The following is a 21744-nucleotide window of genomic DNA, read 5'->3' on the forward strand; positions in this document are numbered from 1 at the left end:
TAACTTCCACCAAATTGACTAATTGACATTTCCTGCCTTCAACTGTCCCTCTCCTGAAACAAATTATTTGGGGGAAAACACCTTTCTCCCTTTCCTTTGTCTCTATCCCCCCCATCAAAATGACTTCACACCTCTTTTTTGTTTTTGTGTGTTTGTAATCAACTCAACAGAGCTGACTTTTTGCATGAAGTCCGGGTTCTGACACGTTTACAACACCCAAAGGTGCTTCGGGTCTTGGCCGCATGCCTCTCCCCTGGTGGACCGATTGCTATTGTTACAGAATTCATGGCTCATGGAGACCTGCATCAGTACCTCAACTCACAACCAGAGGAAGAGCTCAGGTGTGTTTAGTATGGGAATGTGGGATGTAGTTTCTTCAGTGCCTCCAAATAAAACTTGTATTACAGTATCGGTGTTTTTACTAGACGGTCTAAAATTTGTTTTGCTTATCGGTGTTAAACTTTGGCGCATTAGGTCTTGTGAATAGACCACCAATGGAGAACACTGCAAGCAATCATGGAAACTATGTGCAAGAACTAGACGATGGGCCAAAGAAAGTCAGATGAAATGTTTTCTGAAAATCCGCTCTGTCCTGATTCTTGCAAATTTGGAGGAGTAGGCCTGTGTTTTTTTTTTTTTTTTTTGGTCGATTGTACCTTTTCTTTAATACCTAAATCACGGATCATAACCACCTGGCGTTGTTTAGTAATCGGGTTAGGTTTAGGGTTAGGAACATCCCTTCTGTTCTTCCGCTAGGCTAGGCCTCCTTGTTGTGTTAGGCGGTGGTATATCATCATTTCTGTGATGATTCCCATCAGTAGTTTGTATCGTGTCGGCAGACAGGTTATTGGTCTATAATTCTGAGGTAGTTGCATTTCTTCAGATTTTGACATGAGGAAGGTCTTAATCTCTATGAGCCTTTTTTTTTTTTTTTTTGTATACAAGATCAAGGCTCGTTAATTAATGCTAACATTAATGCGAACATTAATTAACAACAATTAATAATTAATAATAAATTAAACTAATTAAACTAATTTAAACTTAGTTTTAATTCGTAATTTATTAATTTAATTAGTTAAAAGTAGAGGGTAAATGTTGGTTCTGGCTCACCTTCGAATTAACATGTAAGTGAATGGGGAAAGCGCATTGAAACGCACTAAATCGCCCCTTTTTCCTCTTTTTCTAAGCCCATTTACCGACTACTAAAACACATTGAAGTCAATGGTCTGCATTTAGCTTATTAACTCTCCCCATTTTTCATTATACTCGTACAGAGACCCAACGAATATTTGTGTTTCATTTTTAGGTAATAGCTTAATTCTCTTAAAAGGACAATCACCATCTAAAATATTGATAAATATGGTATTGGAATTTAACTCCTGGTTTAGGTATCGCCGCTGAGCTGATATGAAATGATAAACTTCTCTTAATGACCTTGTCTGAAATCCCCCAGTGCCACATACCATTTTGAGATTATAGTAAATTATTTTCCCCCCAATCTCTTGGCAACCATCAAAGTTTTCTGTCCACTCTAGGATATTACCTCCCAGAGCCTCCAACTTATTCGTATTTAAATTTATTTGCTTATTTGTTTTATCTATTTTTACCCCTGTTATTTTTTCAATAAGACATTTGATATTTTTCACATTCATGATGTTTTCCATTTATATACCAAGGTTGGTTTCTTCTCCACTCTTTGGTTTGGTTGATACTTGGTTCTATCATTTATATATTCATAAAAAAGGCGGCGGTAGCCCCATAAAATCCTTAACCCCCCTTTTTATCTTATCACTTATATATATCTTAACACTTATAACCATAAGGGAGACTATCAATTCCATTTTCTAAAATAAACCTCTTATCATCAAAAGCTCCAAGAGCTTTCTTATTCACCTCTTCTGTATATAATTGATGTTTATAACTTCTTATCGTATTCATTTTTCTAAACTCTTCTTTCTTTGAAGTCAAAGAATTATAATAATTTTCAAAGTTTATTGTTTCTTTAATAACATTTTTCTTTATTCCTTTTAACTTTTTATCACTCTTTTCAATATTATTATCAATATATTTATAAGCATAAGCCTTGGACCTCAATCCCACAAATTCACTCATTATCTTACTCCCCAATTCATCCTTAAACTTTCCAATAACCTTTTTATTCTGTGAAGAAAACAACTTATCACCCGGCTTGTAATTACTTGTATCGTATACATCAATATCATCAATCATATCTGAATAAACATCTTCTGTATTAATTTTCAAAATAAAACTATCTGTATCCATATAATGTAGATTAACATCATTTTGATATTTCTTCCTTACGTTATTGTAAAAATAATCATACATTAATGACTTTGACAAGTCAAGAATTGATGTTCCAATATAAATAGGTTTATCCATTTCAATACTCTTTTTTTTCATATGAACAGCACAAAAGTTCTCCGAAAACACCTCTGCTCTTTGAAAACCGGGTCTATTAATTAATGTTGTTGCTTGTTTCCAAGATGTAGCAAGTCTTGTGTTTTGTCTATTCCTAACATTTTCCATTGTCTTTCCAAATACAGCATTATTCATCAATTTATAAAAGTCCTTCTCAAAATCTGTCTTTGCCTCTGTTCTTCTCTTTGTATTAAAATAAATATTTCCTTCAACCAATGACTTTGAATAAACTTTAAAACTCTATGAATCTTCTTCACTCTTAACCCTGCTGATAAACATTGCCTCAAGTTCCTTTGGTGTAAAACATAATTTCCGTTATTATATAATGTAGTGAGTAATTTCTCTGTTGATTTACCTTTTGTATTAAATGATTGTTGATGATCGCTTAACCATTCTTTTATTGGTCTTGCTTTATCAGCAGCATAAGGCAAATCTTTATGTTTATTATGAAGTTCTTCAGGATATTTCAAATCAACCTCAAAATAATATCCAAGTTTAGCTTTATCCAATTCTTCTTGTGTAGAGATAACGATATCCTGTAAAACCTTTTCATAATCTTTCTCTTTAACCCACCTATGTTCTCCATCAGGTAGGGCTTGAGATATAGCCCATCCATACAAATTATTAGCATCATAATACATCAAATAAGAACTATCTTTTGTATCATCATAATTAGGAAGATATTTGTTGTTAGCTTCAACATGTCTACTCGAACATACTTGAGATATCCCCCCTCTCTTAGCCTTTTCTATCATCAAAAGCATATCTACATCACTGATTAAATCCAAATTTTGTTTTGTCATTTTTAACATAGCACTCAAAGCGAAACCAGGTGCAGTGTAATAGTGAGCGGGGTCTAATCCATAAGAATTTTTATTATGACAGACGCTTCTAAAAGTCTCAAATACATCAGCCAATAGTAGGACATCAGTTTTAAGATACAAATCATGATACTCTCCAAGGTTCTTTATATTAAACTTTTTCCAAACATTTTGTGCTCGAGTATAATCTTTATCAGTTATATGAGTTTTATTTAACTTATTGTATAAATTTTCTTTTGGTGGGAGTTGTGTTTCTTTAAATCTCTCAAATGAACCCATATAATCATACAGATATATCCCCTTTTGTGATAAGAGTTCAATCTCTTCTTGATTTATGAAATACTCTGAAAGACTCGGAAAGTTTTTAATATTTGATACCAAGTTAGATAATGGACTTGCCATAAATTTAAATGTATCAAGAAACCTGATATGAGTTATAGGAGATGTATAAATTGTTTTTGTGAATGAAATGTATTGTTGGTCCGTGTTAGGAATTGCTGAAATGTCTCCAGATGTCTTTGAAAGTTCATTAATAAATAGATGCGTATCATTATCATTCATTCATATATATTCATTCATAATGAGCGTTGTTATGAAGAAAGACAGGAATGAAAGAGGGGAGTTTATAATTAATATTACAACTTTGATGAGCCGGACCTCTATATTTACCAGTGAGATGACAATGATCTCTAACCTTTAGAACTTCACCAATTTTCTCCTCACAAATATGACAGACAACCTTTGGTTGCCCAAATTCTGTTTCTTCTTCTTTTGTTAAGGACATTGGTTTGTTGGTTTTTTTCATTATTGAAGATAATTTTATGGTCTCTTTCCACTCACCTCACAAACTCCTCTGGAGCATTTGAGCCTCTATACTCCTCTAACTTGTTGTATTCATCACCTACGGATGATTTGATATCATAACAGAAACCACAAGGAGTATGTTTTTGATATTTACTCGTGTAAGACCCTTTAGGGTCTGGATAAACAGTGTTTATCTTTTCCAAGGATACTTTCAAAATCAGCGTATATCACAAATGGATGTTTTATAGATTTGTTAAAATCTTTGAATGAAACGTTTGAACCTACCTTTGGCATATTAATTACGGTTGATTTATGATTACTACAGTATTTTGAATGTTGGTTTAATCTATCTTTAGTATGAAAGAAGTTGAGACATCGCTTACAGGGATAGGTTTTATTTGTTCTTTTGACGACTTCTGAGGTGATTCATCTTGATAAATTTTTGATGTAAGCATAATGTGAATTTTCTCCCGAACTATAACAAAGAAGGTCGATGTGTGTTTTATCATCTTTATAGTTATCAGAAATATTTAATATCTGAACTTTGTTTGTATCCGTTAATCCATATACATTAATAGATAGATTATTCATTTTCTCAAATTTAGGAATATCCACCACAAAGACATTGGAAGCTTTAAACCTTTAACATTTAACGTATTCTCATATTTCATATAATGTGATACTCTCCCAAGTTTTGAATGTGGGGGTTGAAGGTGAGCGAGAACAGACCATAGGAAACATTTATTATCTTTGTTTTGAATATTAACAACCGCTTTTTAAAGTTTTATAACCCTCGGTAAATCAATATAAGAAGAGGCTTTAAGAGGGTCTGATTTCAGAATGTGTATATCTAAGAAAATGATTTTACTAATACTATATCCACTACCCACCACAGTATTATCTACATCCTGCTCCTGTTTTATAAGTTCACCATAAACACCCGATGATAAGAAATCTTGGAATGATGTGATGAAGTGAGGGTCTGTTCTCATGTAGGGAGTTTCTTCAACGTCATCTTTTACGATACCCATTTTTACCCCCATATAAAACTTCAAAGTATTCATCTCAGACAACGTATCTTTTATAAGTGTTTCAACAGCAGGTTTAACCATCTCAATCGACTCAGCTATTGATTTTGGTCCAGGAGTTCCAAACTCGAAAACCCTTAACTTAATATGTCCCTTGAATGGTCCATTAGAGTTTTTAATAGAGTATCCAGACATAGTCTTGTGTTTGCGTGATTGAAGGTGAGACTTAAAGCCATACTTTTTAATGTCCTTATTACAGACATCACAGTGTTTAACATCAGACGTGGGAGGTAGTTCTCCTGTATTTCGCCTATGCTTTTTTTGTTATAAGATGTTTGTTATACCAGACCTTTTTAATGTCCTTATTACAGACATCACAGTGTTTAACATGAGACTCTGGAGGTAGTTCTCCCGCATTTCGCCTATGCTTTTTTTGTTATAAGATGTTTGTTATACCAGACCTTTTTAATGTCCTTATTACAGACATCACAGTGTTCAACATTAGACTCTGGAGGTAGTTCTCCTGTATTTCGTCTATGCTTTTTTTGTTATAAGATGTTTGTTATACCAGACCTTTTTTAATGTCCTTATTACAGACATCCCAGTGTTTAACATTAGACTCTGGAGGTAAAAAAACAAAAAAAAAACACCTTTAGAGGCCATTTTTCCCCGCAAAGCGGGGGTTGGCCTTTTTCGGGAACCGTGGTTGTTGTTGTTTTTTGGTCCCCTTTTTGAAGCAATGTTTTACGGCCGGATGCCCTTCCTGACGCCAACCCTTTTTGCCGCCTTTAACGACAACCAGGGAATTACCAGTGAACTGGTACTCAGTTGGTAGTTCTGGTACACTGGTAGTTCTGGTTCTGGTAGTTCTGGTTCTAGTACACTCTGGAGGTAGTTCTCCTGTATTTCGTCTATGCTTTTTTTGTTGTTATTTGGTGCGCCAAAGCACGTTTATGATATTCATGATTACAAACGTCGCAATACGTTGTATCCACCATATTTATATAGTAAAAAACTTGATGAAAATGTCGTGGTAATTTATAGATATTTCTTCGCTTAAACTAAAAATGTCGTAATTTATAGATATTTCTTCGCTTAAACTGAAATAGTATCAATGATTTCAAACACTTAAGAATGGTGTCTTTTATAAGTAATTCTATGCTTAAAATAAAAATCAATTCTTGGCACTGATCCAAATTAATATGTCTAACTTTTTTACTTAATAAATACAATGTTTCAAAACACAAAAGACAAATTTCAATCAATCTCCTCATTTAAAAAGGATACTGAAATATATTGCACAGATGTAAAATTGAACAAAGATGATTTCAATAACTTTTGGATTAAACCTATTATGAAAGATAATATGAGCTGCTCAATACCTTTTAAAGGAAGAGCGTTCTCCGTCTTTGGGAAGTCGTCAATTAAAGTAATTATAACAAAACTTTCACCACTATTTATGTAGATCTATAACCAACTAGAGGAGGTAATGAAAGATGTAAAAGTATCAAAAAAGAAAACTCTTTTTACTGAAGCTACCGAAAAGGAAGATAAAACTATCAGCTCTAAACACGGTGAAATTTCTATATTCTTTAATAACCCCAAAGATGTCAATCTTGTCAACGGAAGCCTCTCCTCAGTGAAAGACACATGAAAGCCCGCTTGGAGTTTGCAAAAAAGCACCGAAAGGACTCTCAGACTGTGAGAAACAAGATTCTGTTGCCTGATGAAACCAAGATTGAACTGTTTGGCTTCCGTCTGGCCACTCTACCAGAAAGCCCACATCGGTAGAGTGTTGCAGTGATGGTTGTCCTTCTGGAAGTTTCTCCCATCTCCACACAGGATCTCTGGAGCTCAGCCAGAGTGACCATCGGGTTCTTGGTCACCTCTCTTACCAAGGCCCGTCTCCCCCGATTGCTCAGGTTGGCCGGGCGGTCAGCTCTAGGAAGAGTCCTGGTTGTTCCAAACTTCTTCCATTTAAGAATTATGGAGGTCACTGTGCTCTTGGGAAACTTCAATGCAGCAGAAATTTTTTTGTCGGCTTCCCCAGATCTGTGCCTCGACACAATCCTGTCTCTGAGCTCTGCAAGCAGTTCCTTCGACCTCATGGCTTGGTTTTTGCTCTGATATACATTGTCAGCTGTGAGACTTTATATAGACAGGAGTGTGCCTTTCTAAATCATATCCAATCAATTGAATTTACCACATGTGGACTCCAATCAAGGTGTAGAAACATCTGAAAGATGATCAAGAGAAATGGGAGGCACCTGAGCTAAATTTCAAGTGTCATCGCAAAGGGTATGAATACTTACAGTCACGTGAAAAAGTAAGTACACCCCATGTAAAGTTTTGACTTTTTCAACATATTTCAACATACAGCTATTTGATCTTCATTTAAACAATATTGACAGATAAAGGTGATATAATATAACAAATATCATGAAACATTTACATTTTGTAGTCCATTGTATAATTTAAATAAACATAAATTCAAATTTCGCATGTGGAAAAAGTAAGTACACCCTTTGCTCTAATAGGTGGTATTGCCCCCTTTGGCAGAAACAACCTCAAGTAGGCATTTCTTATAACTATCTACCAGTCTCTGACATCGACTGGGAGAAATTTTTGCCGACTCCTCCATGCAGAATTCTTTCAGCTGTGCGATGTTTGAGGGGTTTCTTGCATGCACAGCTCGTTTCAAATCCCCCCACAACATCTCGATGGGATTTAGATCCGGGCTTTGACTTGGCCATTCCAGAACCCTCCATTTCTTTCTTTTCAGCCATTCCTTGGTGGATTTACTGGTATGTTTAGGGTCATTGTCATGTAGCGAGGTCCACCTTCGGTTGAGCTTCAACTTTCTGACAGATGGCCTCACATTATCCTCAAGCACCCTCTGGTACAATGAATAATTCATAGTGGATTCTATGATGGTGAGCTGCCCACGCCCTGATGCAGCAAAGCTGCCCCAAACCATAATATTTCCACCACCATGCTTTACAGTTGGTATCAGGTTCTTGTGGTCAAATGCTTTCTTTGGTTTTTGCCAAACATGTCTTCAGGTACTGTGGCCAAATATCTCTACCTTTGACTCATCTGTCCAGAGCACATTGTTCCAGAAGTGCTGGTCTTTGCCTCGGTGTTCTTTGGCAAACTTTAGTCTTCCCCTGATGTTCTTTCTGGAGAGCAAAGGTTTCCCCCTGGCACACCTTCCAGGTAGGTCAAACTTGTGCAGCCTCTTTCTAATGGTAGACTCGTGCACTTTGACATCAACAGTGGCAAGAGCTACCTGTAGGTCCCGTGATGACATTCTGGGGTTCTTAGAGACTTCTTTCAGCATCTTGCGGTCTGCTCTCGGGCTGAACTTGCTGGGGCGGCCTGGCCTGAACAAGTTGGCAGTTGTTTGGAATCTTCTCCACTTGTAGATGATCTTCCGGACAGTCGAATGATTGATTTCAAATTGTTTGGAGATCTTTTTAAATCCCTTCCCAGACTCGTAGGCATCTATAACCTTCTTTCGGAAGGCCTCAGAGAGCTCTTTTGATCTCGGCATGGTGACGCCGCACACTTCAACAACAAAGAGCAAACCAAACTAAATGTCTGAGGTTTAAATAAGACAGGTTCCTCCAAGATCCTCTCTAACGATGTTCTAATCATTTGCACCTGAGCTGGTGCACCTCATTCTAATTTTAGGTATTTGAAGTAGTGATAAGTAGTGATAAAACACTGGTGTGTACCCCGGTTTAGAATAGGTACACCGTATCCCTGCGTGTCGTAAGAGTCGACTCAAAGGGTTGGCGTCAGGAATGGCACCCGGCCATAAAAACATTGCCTCAAAAATAGAACCATGACAATTTTCTCCAAATTGTCATGGGGACCGCGAGGCTAACCCCCGCTCTTGCAGGGAAAATGGCCTTAAAATGCCTGTTGTGTGTGTTGTTGAAGTAGTGATAAATGTAGGGGTGTACTTCCTTTTTCCACATGCGAAATTTGCATTTATATTTATTTAAATTATACAATGGACTACAAAATGTAAATGTTTCATGATATTTGTTATATTATATCACCTTTATCTATCAATATTGTTGAAATGAAGATCAAATAGCTGTATGTTGAAATATGTTTAAAAAGTCAAAACTTTACATGGGGTGTACTTACTTTTTCACGTGACTGTATGTCAATGTGATATTTCAGTTTTTTATTTTTAATAAATTTGTAAAACTTTCTAAAATCCTGTTTTCTCTTTGTCATTATGGGGTATTGAGTGTAGATTAATGACGGAAAAATGAATTTAAACGATTTCAGCATGAGGCTGCAACATAACAAAATGTGAAAAAAGTGAAGGGGTCTGAATACTTTCTGAATGCACTGTATATCATGGATTATCGTCCAGATTAGATCTTGGGCTGTTTATTGGGCATATATCATGGCGAACTGTAGGTGGGTTGGCATGGAGGTACTCCATATGGAAGGTTGGCACAGGAAAAAAGTGAGTGGTGTGGGGGTAGGGAGGTGTTATTAAATAAATAAATACATGTATAATACGTATATATGCTGTATTTATATAATAACAATACTGCCATTCCAGCCAAATAAAATTGTATAAATCTGTACAAGGTAAACCCTTTGCTGTTTCAAAACGTACCTGGGTTCCTCCACAGCTGCAGACATTTGCAGACAATAGAGCCAGCAGCTGATGGGGGCGTGTAGCATTGGGATCATCATGCATGTGCTACTTGTAAATGTTTGCATGTTATTCTTCAAGAACCTATCTCTTATACTTATCATTTGTAACATTCTCTTTTTCAATTTTAACTTCTTTGTATCCACAGCACATCCAGGCTGCTCTCTATGGCATTGCAGGTGGCACAAGGGATGAACTATCTGGCATCAATAAATTTCATCCATAGAGATCTTGCTGCTCGAAACTGCCTTGTTGGAAAGTTTGAAACAGTTAAGGTCAGTTTAAAGTTTCACAGGGTCTTTTCTTCTGGCTTTTTTCCAACGTTTCCCTCGTGCTTTCTCTGTTTATGGTTGAACTTTGACCCTTGAAATTGCGTTTGCTCATCAATGACCTTCAGTGAGAGTGTATTTAATTTGCATGCCCCACATAGTATGTTCTAAATGTGTGTGCCATTACATTTTGGGCTTGACTGTTAATGTGCCCTCGACTACTTGGGTTGTGGGGGGCACTGAAATGTTAACTATTGAAAAAAACAATGTTACGCAAAACCCTCCGACCTTAAAAAAAAGAAAAAAGAAAAAAGTATTTTTAAAATTCTATTATTCCAATATTGCATCCACTTGATGATGTGATCTGTCAGTGCTTCACAATTATGGTAGTCTTTCTGATCAGGATTAACAACTTAAGAAGTTATAAGAGCACAGGGGGTTCAATTGAGGTTAAGATGTTTACAGATCACAAAATCTACCACCAAACCTTATTCAACTCAATGTATTTGTTTTTTATTTTTCAATTGACAATATTTAGCTAAAAGAGAGATATTGTCTTCTTTTTTTTTTTTTTTTTCTTTTTTTGTATACTGAATCGAGGCTCGTGAAAGAGCTAACATTAACTTCACAAACAAATCAACCAGACAAACAACATACCCAAAAAGAGGGAGCGGAAGACAAGATGGGGAGAGAAGGGGAAGCACACAAACACAACATCCGAGAGCAGGGAGATGTGTGGAAGGGAGAGGGCTCAGGGGGAGGAGGCATGGGAAGGGGGGGGGGGGGGGGCGGAGGGAGAAGTATAAAACACAAGGACACCAAGGACTTCCTGGACAGAAGTTGGTATTTCAAAAAAGTGGAATTGGGGTGAAATTAGCGGGGGTAGAAAAGATCAAGGTTTTGGATGGGGGAAGATAAGAGATGGTGGTGAACAGCCGTTTTAAAGACTTGGAGGGTGGAGTGGGATTGAAGAGAGTGAGGGAGTTTGTTCCAGAGGCGGGAGAAAAGAGGGATGAAGGAGTGAAGGTGAGCAGAGAGTCTTGATTTTGGCAGTTTAACCATAAGAGGGTTGCAGGCAGATCTTGTGCGACCTGTAGGAATATTTGCGGGACAGAGCCCAGAGAGAGCTGGGGGGGGGGGGGGCAAGGCCAGAGAGGAGTCGGTAGAAGACGGAAAGACCACCAACCTGCCTGCGGTGAGTGAGTGAGAGGCCCTTGGAGTTAGCTTCATCGCGGGAGATTCCAATGATTCTGAATGCTTTGGTTTCAACAGCGTGAAGGCGAGCTAGGTGTGAGGCAGGAGCACCAGCCCAGAGGGGAGAGCAGTATTCCATTGAGCTGTGGATGAAAGCCTTGTATGTGGTGAGGAGCTCAGGTGTGCCAAGTCTTCAATAATGATGTCTGTAAGCTTGTACCAGCCGGCCTACTGAGTGAAGTGACAGTTTCCTATTTGTACATCGTTAGCTCTTGGAGTCGACTATCTCTACTAAATAATGTTCAGAAACTCCATTCTTTGTGGATTTCGCCATGGAGAGTCATCAATGATAACATTCATATCTAAGTCAACGCCATAATTAATGTGCGTTAGTAGAAATCCATTCATCTGATCTTCACGCATTGTTGGCCTCATGTGAATCTTAAGACGTCTCAGTCCGCCAATAGACCGCTCACACTTCCATGATGTTACGGGCATCGCGCAGAAGAGAAGCATCAGGCAGCGGATGTTGGGGAAGAATAATTTGTCTGTCTGTTTGAGGGTTTTTGCTGCTGTGGTTGGGACCTCTGATGCTGACTTTCTGTGGTTGGGACCTCTGATGCTGACTTGCTGTGGTTGGGACCTCTGATGCTGACTTGCTGTGGTTGGGACCTCTGATGCTGACTTGCTGTGGTTGGGACCTCTGGTGCTGACTTGCTGTGGTTGGGACCTCTGATGCTGACTTGCTGTGGTTGGGATCTCTGATGCTGACTTGCTGTGGTTGGGACCTCTGATGCTGACTTGCTGTGGTTGGGACCTCTGATGCTGACTTGCTGTGGTTGGGATCTCTGATGCTGACTTGCTGTGGTTGGGATCTCTGATGCTGACTTGCTGTGGTTGGGACCTCTGATGCTGACTTGCTGTGGTTGGGACCTCTGATGCTGACTTGCTGTGGTTGGGACCTCTGATGCTGACTTGCTGTGGTTGGGATCTCTGATGCTGACTTGCTGTGGTTGGGACCTCTGGTGCTGACTTGCTGTGGTTGGGACCTCTGATGCTGACTTGCTGTGGTTGGAACCTCTGATGCTGACTTGCTGTGGTTGGGATCTCTGATGCTGACTTGCTGTGGTTGGGACCTCTGGTGCTGACTTGCTGTGGTTGGGACCTCTGATGCTGACTTGCTGTGGTTGGGATCTCTGATGCTGACTTGCTGTGGTTGGGACCATATTATCTGCCAGCTGCACACCTCTGTAACAACTTTTATTGATGATGGCAGGTCATATTGGTGGAGATCCACCAGATCACTCATGACTCCTGTGTCTCCTGTCCCAAATGAGCAGGTCACAGACAAGATGAGGTGCAGTGCTTGTGTGTCCCATCTCGTATGCTCAGTAAAGTGAGTCTATAGTTCTACGAGCAGGTTCTAAGTCATTGGTCGGAGCCAGCAGCGGTAGAAGTATCATTGGAGAAGAGTCATCAGATGTGGAGTCGCACGATGGTGCTGGGGGCGGCTCAGTTTCCATGGCCGGAATGGATAATACTTGGGACTGGAGGTTGCGTACAACCTAAAACTGCAGCATGTGGCTTGTTTGCTTTGTTGTTGGCGTTTTTGTCCAAAGAGGTATCTCATGGCATGCAATATGTAGAAATGAATGCACGTCTTACTTTGGGTCTGATAGGCCGGATTCGGATTTGTATCTCATGGAGGATTCGGATAGGCCGGATCTGGATTCGGACCTGAACCAAAAGCTAATCCGCTTGTTATTGTCACTTAACGAACGCATTCACCAAGTTTTGTCATCCACAACTTTTTGAAATAACATGATGTATATCATTTTTGGCCCCATCTCTCAATTTTGAAAAATCACTAAAAAAAATTAAAAGAAATCCTCGTATCTGGATCTGGATTTGGATCTTCACCAAAATTGAATCACTTTGTCTTTGTCACATACACAACACGTCCATCAAGTTTCGAACGAATCCGTCCATAACTCTTTGAAATATCATGCTGAAGTATCATGCGGTGCTACGCGCGCGACTTGCTACCAAGGAGGAAGCGGACAACGCGGTAAGTTTAATGTTCTTTATTCAAAGAGGGCACTGTAGCACTGGTGCGCTCCGGGCTGCGCGCCCGGTGTATATCCTGAGGCCACGCCTACCCCTCGGGCGTGGCCGCCGCCCACTTGGTGCGCGGAATTATGTCACCATGCCAGTGGGCTTTCGTGTCCGCCACAATGCTATGTATCGTTTTTGCCAGATCGCACTCCATAGTGAAGAATCACTTAAAAATTTCTCGTATCTCGATCTGGATTCGGATATTCACCAAAATCGAATCAATTCTTCTCACACACACAACCCCTTCAGCAGATTAAACCCAAAATCCATCAGTAACCTTTGAGATATCCTGCACACAAACAAACTGACAGGGTTGAAAACATTACCTCCGTCCATTGCAGATGGTGGAAGTATATATGGTAGTGGCGGAGGGAGGGTGAGGTGGGGATAAGGGGTGAAGGAGGGGGGGGGGGGGGGGTTCACGTGCACCCAGTGAACCCCCCCTGGATCCGCCCCTGGAGCATCAATTATTGGTCTTTTTGGTGATCAATTCATTGTCCTTACAATGTTGTGACCTGAAGTTGTTGATTTGTCCATTTTATGGCCATGTATTTTGTAATTCATGGACAAGTATTCAGAGGTCTCCTAATGTCCTTGTCGAATGCATGTAAATAGGTGTATATTCCTCCATGAGCATTTCACTGCCAAAACAGAAAAATAAACTTGCAGTTATCTTTTTATTTGATGAAGCACCTTTTGTATACACATTAGTCATAGAGAATGGTCAGTGTATATGTGTGCTGTCCTAGCAGCGGTTTACAAAAAAAAACAAAGAAACATAGGGAAGAAAGGGAGCAAACACACGCACTTGTATACAAAAAAAATAACCCCACTAATGGTGCCGACAATACCACATTCATACAATGAAGGGGAACTGAACAGGCGAGGACTTGTGCAGGCACGAGCTACACCACATGACCAAAAGTATGTGGACACCCGAACATCACACATCTCATTCCAAAATCATGGGCATTAATATGGAGTTGGTCCTCCCTTTGCTGCTATAACAGCCTCCACTCTTCTGGGAAGGCTTTACACCAGATGTTGGAACATTGCTGTGGGGATTTGCTTCCATTCAGTCACAAGAGCATTTGTGAGGTCGGGCACTGATGTTGGGTGATTAGGCATGGCTCGCAGTCGGCGTTCCAATTCATCCCAAACGTGTTTGATGGGGTTGAGGTCAGGGCTCTGTGCAGTCTAGTCAAGTTCTTCTACACCGATCTCGACAAACCATTTCTGCATGGACATCGCTTTGTGCATGGGGGCATTGTCATACTGAAACAGGAAAAGGCCTTCCCCAAACTGTTGCCACAAAGTTGGAAGCACACAATCGTCTAGAATGTCATTGTATGCTGTCGCATTAAGATATCTCTTCACTGGAACTAAGGGGCCAAGCCCGGACCATGAAAAACAGCCCCAGACCCTTATTCCTCCTCCACCAAACTTTACAGTTGGCACTATGTATTCAGGCAGGTAGAGTTCTCCTGGAATCCGCCAAACCCAGATTCATCCTTCGGACTGCTGGATGGTGAAGCGGGATTCATCACTCCAGAGAACGCGTTTCCACTGCTCCAGAGTCCACTGGTGGCGAGCATTACACCACTCCAGCTGACGCTTGGCATTGCGCAAGGTGATCTTCGGCTTGTGTGCCTCTGCTTGGCAATGGAAACCCATTTCATGAAGCTCCCGATGAACACGTGTTGAGCTGACGTTGCTTCCAGAGGCAGTTTGGAACTCGGTAGTGAGTGTTGCAACCGAGGACAGACAATTTTTACGCGCTACGTGCTTCAGTACTTGGCGGTCCCGTTCTGTGAGCTTGTGTGGCCTACCACTTCGCAGCTGAGCTGTTGTTGCTCCTAGACTTTTCCACTTCACAATAACAGCACTTACAGTTGACCGGGGCAGCTCTAGCAGGGCAGAAATTTGACGAACTGACTTGTTGGAAAGGTGTTATCTTTCGACGCTACCACGTTGAAATGCACTGAGCTCTTCAGTACGGCCCATTCTACTGCCAATGTTTGTCTATGGAGATTTCATGGCTGTGTGCTTGATTAATTATATATACCTGCCAGCAATGGGTGTGGCTGAAACAGAGAATCCACTCATTATAAGGGGTGTCCGCATACTTTTGGTCATGTAGTGTAGCTATGGCTGTAGGATTATGATGTCATGCAGGCTGGTGTGGTACAAGGTGAAGTGCAGGTTTGGGTGAAAAAGGAGATAATGGCACGATCTTTCTGGCCTGCCCACCCCTCAGGGCGGGACCCCTGTAAGATATTATGCCACTCTCCAGGGCTCCACCGCTCACTATGCCGCCCTGGCCTGCTGTCCTCTGGCCAACTCTCCAGGGCTCCACAGCTCACTATGCCACCCTGGCCTGCTGTCCTCTGGCCAACTCTCCAGGGCTCCACCGCTCACTATGACGCCCTGGCCTGCTGTCCTCTGGCCAACTCTCCAGGGCTCCACAGCTCACTATGCCGCCCTGGCCTGCTGTCTTCTGGCCAAAAGGCTTGTGATGTTCATTTCCTTATAACTGCGTAGCGTGCCACAAGTTCCTTTGTGCCACAAGTCCTCCACCTGGTCTCGCCCATACAGGAGGTTTAACATGATACTGAAGGAACTGCGCTCCAACGCGAGTTGAAAGAATTGACGCGACCAAAGACGGAATTCGTCCGAGTTGCTTTATTGAAACAAAACAGCTCAGGTATTCTAACAAGCCCGTTTATCGGGCAACAATATATATACACATTTATGTCGGGAAGTTTGCCCGGCAAAAGCTATACCGGGCATGCCCGGGTATCAAGGGCGAGCCTTGGAAAGGCGAGTCTGGACCTGCCCGGGCGTGTTTGGCTGCGGCCTGGCAAGTCGAGGCTGGGCATGCCCGGGCGCTCTGGGCGAGCCCTGAAAAGGCGATAGCGGGCATGCCCGGACGCTCTGGGCGAGCCCTGGAAAGGCGATAGCGGGCATGCCCGGACGCTCTGGGCGAGCCCTGGAAAGGCGATAGCGGGCATGCCCGGACGCTCTGGGCGAGCCCTGGAAAGGCGATAGCGGGCATGCCCGGACGCTCTGGGCGAGCCCTGGAAAGGCGAGAGCGGGCATGCCCGGGAAAGACGAGACCGGGCGTGCCCGGGAGGTTCGGGCGTGCCCGGGAACAGTGAGTCCGGGCATGCCCGGGAGAGGCGCGTCTGGCCGTGTTCTGGCCGGTGCAAGGCGATTATGTACATCCAGCGGTAACCGCTACACACGCCCCTCCAGAATCGACCTGCACCGGCAGGGTCAATTTAAGGGGGGTCCGGATGACCCGGCCGAAGCGACCCCTGGAGGGTCGTGGGGAGGGGTCTGACGTGGTGGTGGGTGGTCGAGCGGGGGGAACTGTGGACGGGGGGCGGCCTCGCCACGGAGGAAGGGCCAACCGTGGTGGTTGGTCGACGTCCATGTGCGCCGGTTTGAGGCGGTCCACAGAAATCCGGTCCGGCCGGCCGCCGAAGTCGACGATGAAAGACTTGTCGCCCCGTCGCAGGACCCGGAAGGGCCCGTCGTACGGCGGCCGGAGTGGCCCCCGGTGCACGTCATGACGCACAAAGACGTACTCCGCTGTGCGAAGCGCCGGGGGGACGTAGGACTGGGGGCCACCGTGGCGGGACGTCGGCACGGGGGCAAATCGTTGGGCGGCCTCCTGGAGGTCCGAGCGCTGGCGAGCGGCGGACCAGGGACTGGTAGCGTCAGGCACGAATTCGCCCGGGACGCGGAGTGGCTGGCCGTAGACGAGCTCGGCGGCGGACGCCTGGAGGTCTTCCTTGGGGGCCGTGCGAAGGCCCAAAAGGACCCACGGCAGCCGGTCGGCCCAACCGTCATCCTGAAGGCCGGCCATGAGTGCGGCCTTCATGGAGCGGTGAAACCGCTCGCACAACCCATTGGCTTGGGGGTGGTAGGCCGTGGTGCGGTGCAGCGTGACCCCCAACGAACGGGGGACCGCGCCCCAAAGCTCAGACGTGAACTGTGGGCCGCGGTCGGACGAGATGTCCGCTGGTGCGCCGAAGCGCGCGACCCAGGTGGCGATGAACGCCTGCGCCACGTCGGCGGTGGTGGTGGAGGTGAGGGGCACGGCCTCCGGCCACCTGGTGGTCCTGTCCACCATGGTGAGCAGGTGGGTGAACCCCCGCGAGGGGGGCAGGGGACCCACCAGGTCCACGTGGACGTGGTCGAAACGCCGTTCAGGCACGGCGAAAGGTGCCAGCGGGGCCTGGGTGTGGCGGTGGACCTTGGCTCGCTGGCAGGCCGTGCAGGCGTTGGCCCAGTCGCGGATGTTTCGTCGAAAGCCGTGCCAGACGAAACGCGCCGACACCAGCTTCTGAGAAGCTTTCCGGCCCGGGTGAGAAAGGCCGTGGATGGAGGCGAAGATGCGGCGCTGCCAGGAAACGGGCACGATGGGGCGAGGCTGGCCCTGGGAGACGTCGCAGAGCAGGACGGTGCCCGCGAAGGGGATGTCGGCCAGGCGGAGGCCCGTGTCCGCCACGCGGAGTGCCTGCACCGAGGCGTCGGTGGTCTGGTCGGCCGCCATGAGCGTGAAGTCCACGCCGAGGTGGACCACGTTCGCGCTGGCCCGCGAAAGGCAGTCGGCCACGGCGTTGTCTTTGCCGGCGACGTGCTGGATGTCCGTGGTGAACTCCGACACGGCGGAGAGGTGGCGCTGCTGGCGGGCCGACCACGGCTCCGTGACCTTAGCCATTGCGTAGACCAACGGCTTGTGGTCGACGAAAGCCGTGAACGGGCGGCCCTCCAGGAGGTGTCGGAAATGGCGAACGGCCAGGAATAGCCCGAGCAGCTCGCGGTCGAACGTGCTGCAGCTTAACTCGTTCGGCCGGAGTTGCCGGCTGAAAAAAGCGAGTGGCTGCCAAACCCCGTCCACCCATTGCTCATGGACGGCGCCCACCGCGTAGTTGGAGGCATCCGTAGTGAGGGCGATGGGCGCGTTGAGCACCGGGTGAGCCAGCAGCGTTGCGTCGGCGAGGGCCCGTTTGGCACTGGCGAAGGCTGCGTCCATGGCTGCGGACCAAACAATGTCATGCTTGGCCGGCTTGCCCCGGAGGGCCTCGTAAAGGGGCCGCATGAGCTGAGCAGCGCGGGGCACGAATCGGTGATAAAAATTCACCATGCCGAGGAACTCTTGGAGGGCCTTGATGGAACGGGGACGCGGGAACGTGGTGATGGCCTCGACCTTGGTCGGCAGCGGCACGGCCCCGGTCTTGGTGATGCGGTGGCCCAAAAAGTCAACGGTCGTCGCGCCGAAGTGGCATTTGACCGGGTTGACAATTAAGCCGTGCTCGCTGAGGCGACCGAACAGTGTTCGGAGGTGGAGGAGGTGCTCGGCGCGGGACGTGCTGGCGACGAGGATGTCGTCCAGATAGACGAAAAGAAACGGCAGGTCGCGCAGCACGCCGTCCATCAAGCGCTGGAACGCCTGGGCCGCGTTCTTGAGGCCAAACGGCATCCGCAAAAATTCGAACAGGCCGAACGGCGTGATGACGGCCGTCTTCGGGACGTCGGCCGCCCGGACAGGTACCTGGTGGTAGCCCCGTATCAGGTCAATTTTCGAAAAGATGACCCGTCCCGCCAAACGGGCGGAAAAGTCCTGAATATGCGGGATCGGGTACCTGTCGGGGGTGGTAGCGTCATTGAGACGGCGGTAGTCGCCACACAGGCGCCATCCACCCCCCGGCTTTGGCACGATGTGCAGTGGCGAGGCCCACGCGCTATCGGAGCGCCGCACGATGCCGAGGTGCTCCAACGCGTCGAATTCGGCCTTTGCCACGGCGAGCTTGGCTGGGTCGAGGCGGCGGGCCCTGGCGTAGACCGGCGGGCCCGTAGTGGGTATGTGGTGCTCGATCCCGTGCCGCACCGCGACGGCCGAAAACGTCGGCCGCGTGAGGGCCGGGAATTCCACGAGGAGGCGAGCGAACTCGTTCGTTGCCGGGAGGGCGCACGCCAGTTCGGTCGGCGCGGAGCTGCTCATTGTGCACGCCAGGGAGCTGAAGGTCTCGGCGTGGACAAGGCGACGTCGTTTGACGTCGACCAGCAGCCCGTGCGCGCAGAGGAAGTCGGCGCCCAGCAAAGCCACGGGGACGCTGGCGGTAACAAAAGTCCATTGAAAGCGCTGGCTGCCGAAGCAGAGGGTGACGACGCGTGGGCCGAAAGTGCGTATGGCCGAGCCATTAGCAGCGACCAAAGAGGGGCCGCAAACTGCGTCCAGCCTGTCCTGCTCGGAGGCAGGTATGACGCTCAGTTGGGCGCCGGTGTCGCACAGGAAACGCCGTCCAGACGCTTTGTCCCGAATAAACAGCAAGTTGCCCGAGTGGCCGGCGCTCATGGCTGGGAATGAACGCCGGCCCGGCCGTTTCCCGACCTGCCGAAAGTGCACGGGGGCCGGCACGTCCGAGCCTTGTGTCCGAACCTGGCGTGGTAATAACACCACGCCCGGTCAGGTGGAGGCCCCGGCCGTCATGTCGGAAGCGGGCGGTGTGGCGTGGCGGCCGCCAGTTGCACCGGCAGTTCGGCCTCCAACCGCGCAGGGCGCTCGGGCGTCGCCTCGGACGGCGGCGGGCTCCAGGTAACCGCGCCGATGTGCTGGCCCGCCGAGGAGATCTTATCGGCTTCCCTGGCGAGGGCGCGGGAATCCGTGATCAACGTGCCAGCCAGGGCGAGGCGTACCGGGTTAGGCAGCTGACGGAGGAACAGCTCCCGGAACAGGAATGCCGGAGAGTGCTCGCCGAGCAACGAGAGCATATAGTCCATGCGCTCGGACGGGCGCGTGTCGCCGAGCTCGGGCAGGTCAAGCAGGCGCCGTGCGCGTGCTGCCGGTGAGAGGGCGAAAGCGCCGAGGAGGAGCGTCTTCAGCGCGTCGTATTTGTCAGCAGCCGGCGGGTGCTGGAGGAGGCTCAAGGCGCGGGCCGCGGTGGCGGAACCGAGCGCCGCCACAACATGGTGGAAGCGGGTGTCGTCCGTGGTGATGCCTCGCAGGGCGAACTGGGAGTCCGCCTGGGCGAACCAAACAGCCGCGTGAGCCTCCCAGAAGGTAGGCAGTTTAAGCGTCACTGCCGTATCCATGTCGGTAGGTCACCAATGAAGGAACTGCGCTCCAACGCGAGTTGAAAGAATTGACGCGACCAAAGACGGAATTCGTCCGAGTTGCTTTATTGAAACAAAACAGCTCAGGTATTCTAACAAGCCCGTTTATCGGGCAACAATATATATACACATTTATGTCGGGAAGTTTGCCCGGCAAAAGCTATACCGGGCATGCCCGGGTATCAAGGGCGAGCCTTGGAAAGGCGAGTCTGGACCTGCCCGGGCGTGTTTGGCTGCGGCCTGGCAAGTCGAGGCTGGGCATGCCCGGGCGCTCTGGGCGAGCCCTGAAAAGGCGATAGCGGGCATGCCCGGACGCTCTGGGCGAGCCCTGGAAAGGCGATAGCGGGCATGCATTCTCGCTATGGATCTGTCTTTTTTTCTGTATACATAGCCGAGGCTCATGGAAGAACTCGTACACTGAATTGATCAGGATGTAACAGCCAAAAACAGGACCATGTGAGCTCTGGTGGACCGGAGGGCAAATCTTGGAAAGAGCAGAGGGTTCAAGACAAGACTGGAGGTGATGGAAGACAGAGAGACCACCGACCTGTCTGCGATGGCGAAGTGATAAGCTCATAGACTCAGCTTCATCCTCGGAGATTCCATTAATCTTGTAGGCCTTGGTTGGCATGGCGTCAAGCTGAGCAAGATGTGAGGCAAGGTAAGGGGGTGTAGGGGCAGCCCAGACAGGAGAGCGTGTTCTATCAAGCTGCGGACGAAGGCCTTGCATAATATAAACTCGACCTAAATGGACTTTGTACATGAAGGTCGAGTTTATGTTACATTTTCCCAACCCCAATGTCGATTATTGATCTCTATTGAAATTTTATTTTTATCTCGATTTATATCGGATATCGATGTAATTTTAATTTGATCTACGCATGTGTTGATCTCGATATACGGTTATGGACGCACACCTTTTAACATCCTCCATAGTGGTGGCAATGACAAATGATACACGATCACTTCCAATGTTTCCAACACTCCTTGCAGGTGGGAGATGTCGGAATGGGACGGAGCCTTTACACAGGGGATTACTACCGGGTCAAAGGTCGTGCTCTGCTCCCCATTCGCTGGCTTGCTCCTGAGAGTTTACTCTTGGTAATTGCCTCATCTATTCATTGTGTGTGTGGATTGTATGATGTTGTTATGGTTATATGGGGAGAAGATGTGGAAATGAGGCCTTAGCACCATTAATTTTCGTGGTGGGACATATAGCATGGGAGGTGCTTTGTTAACGAATGAAAAATAAACAGGTAACATAA

At 46.3% G+C, this 21744-nt stretch overlaps 1 protein-coding gene across 3 annotated transcripts in view; it reads left to right on the forward strand.

Moving 5' to 3' along the window:
* The window catches only part of LOC137412694 (discoidin domain-containing receptor 2), a 140884-nt gene that overhangs the window by 103258 nt on the left and 15882 nt on the right, over positions 1-21744 (forward strand). For all 3 annotated transcript variants that reach the window (XM_068097979.2, XM_068097981.2, XM_068097982.2), the window contains 3 exons: positions 171-341; positions 9925-10051; positions 21473-21580. In XM_068097979.2, coding sequence (XP_067954080.2) covers positions 171-341; positions 9925-10051; positions 21473-21580 — 406 coding nt within the window. The remainder of the gene's footprint in view (positions 1-170; positions 342-9924; positions 10052-21472; positions 21581-21744) is intronic.

This window comes from Myxine glutinosa, chromosome 6, assembly GCF_964187855.1.
Source record: "Myxine glutinosa chromosome 6, kmMyxGlut1.1, whole genome shotgun sequence".
NCBI lineage: Eukaryota > Metazoa > Chordata > Myxini > Myxiniformes > Myxinidae > Myxine > Myxine glutinosa.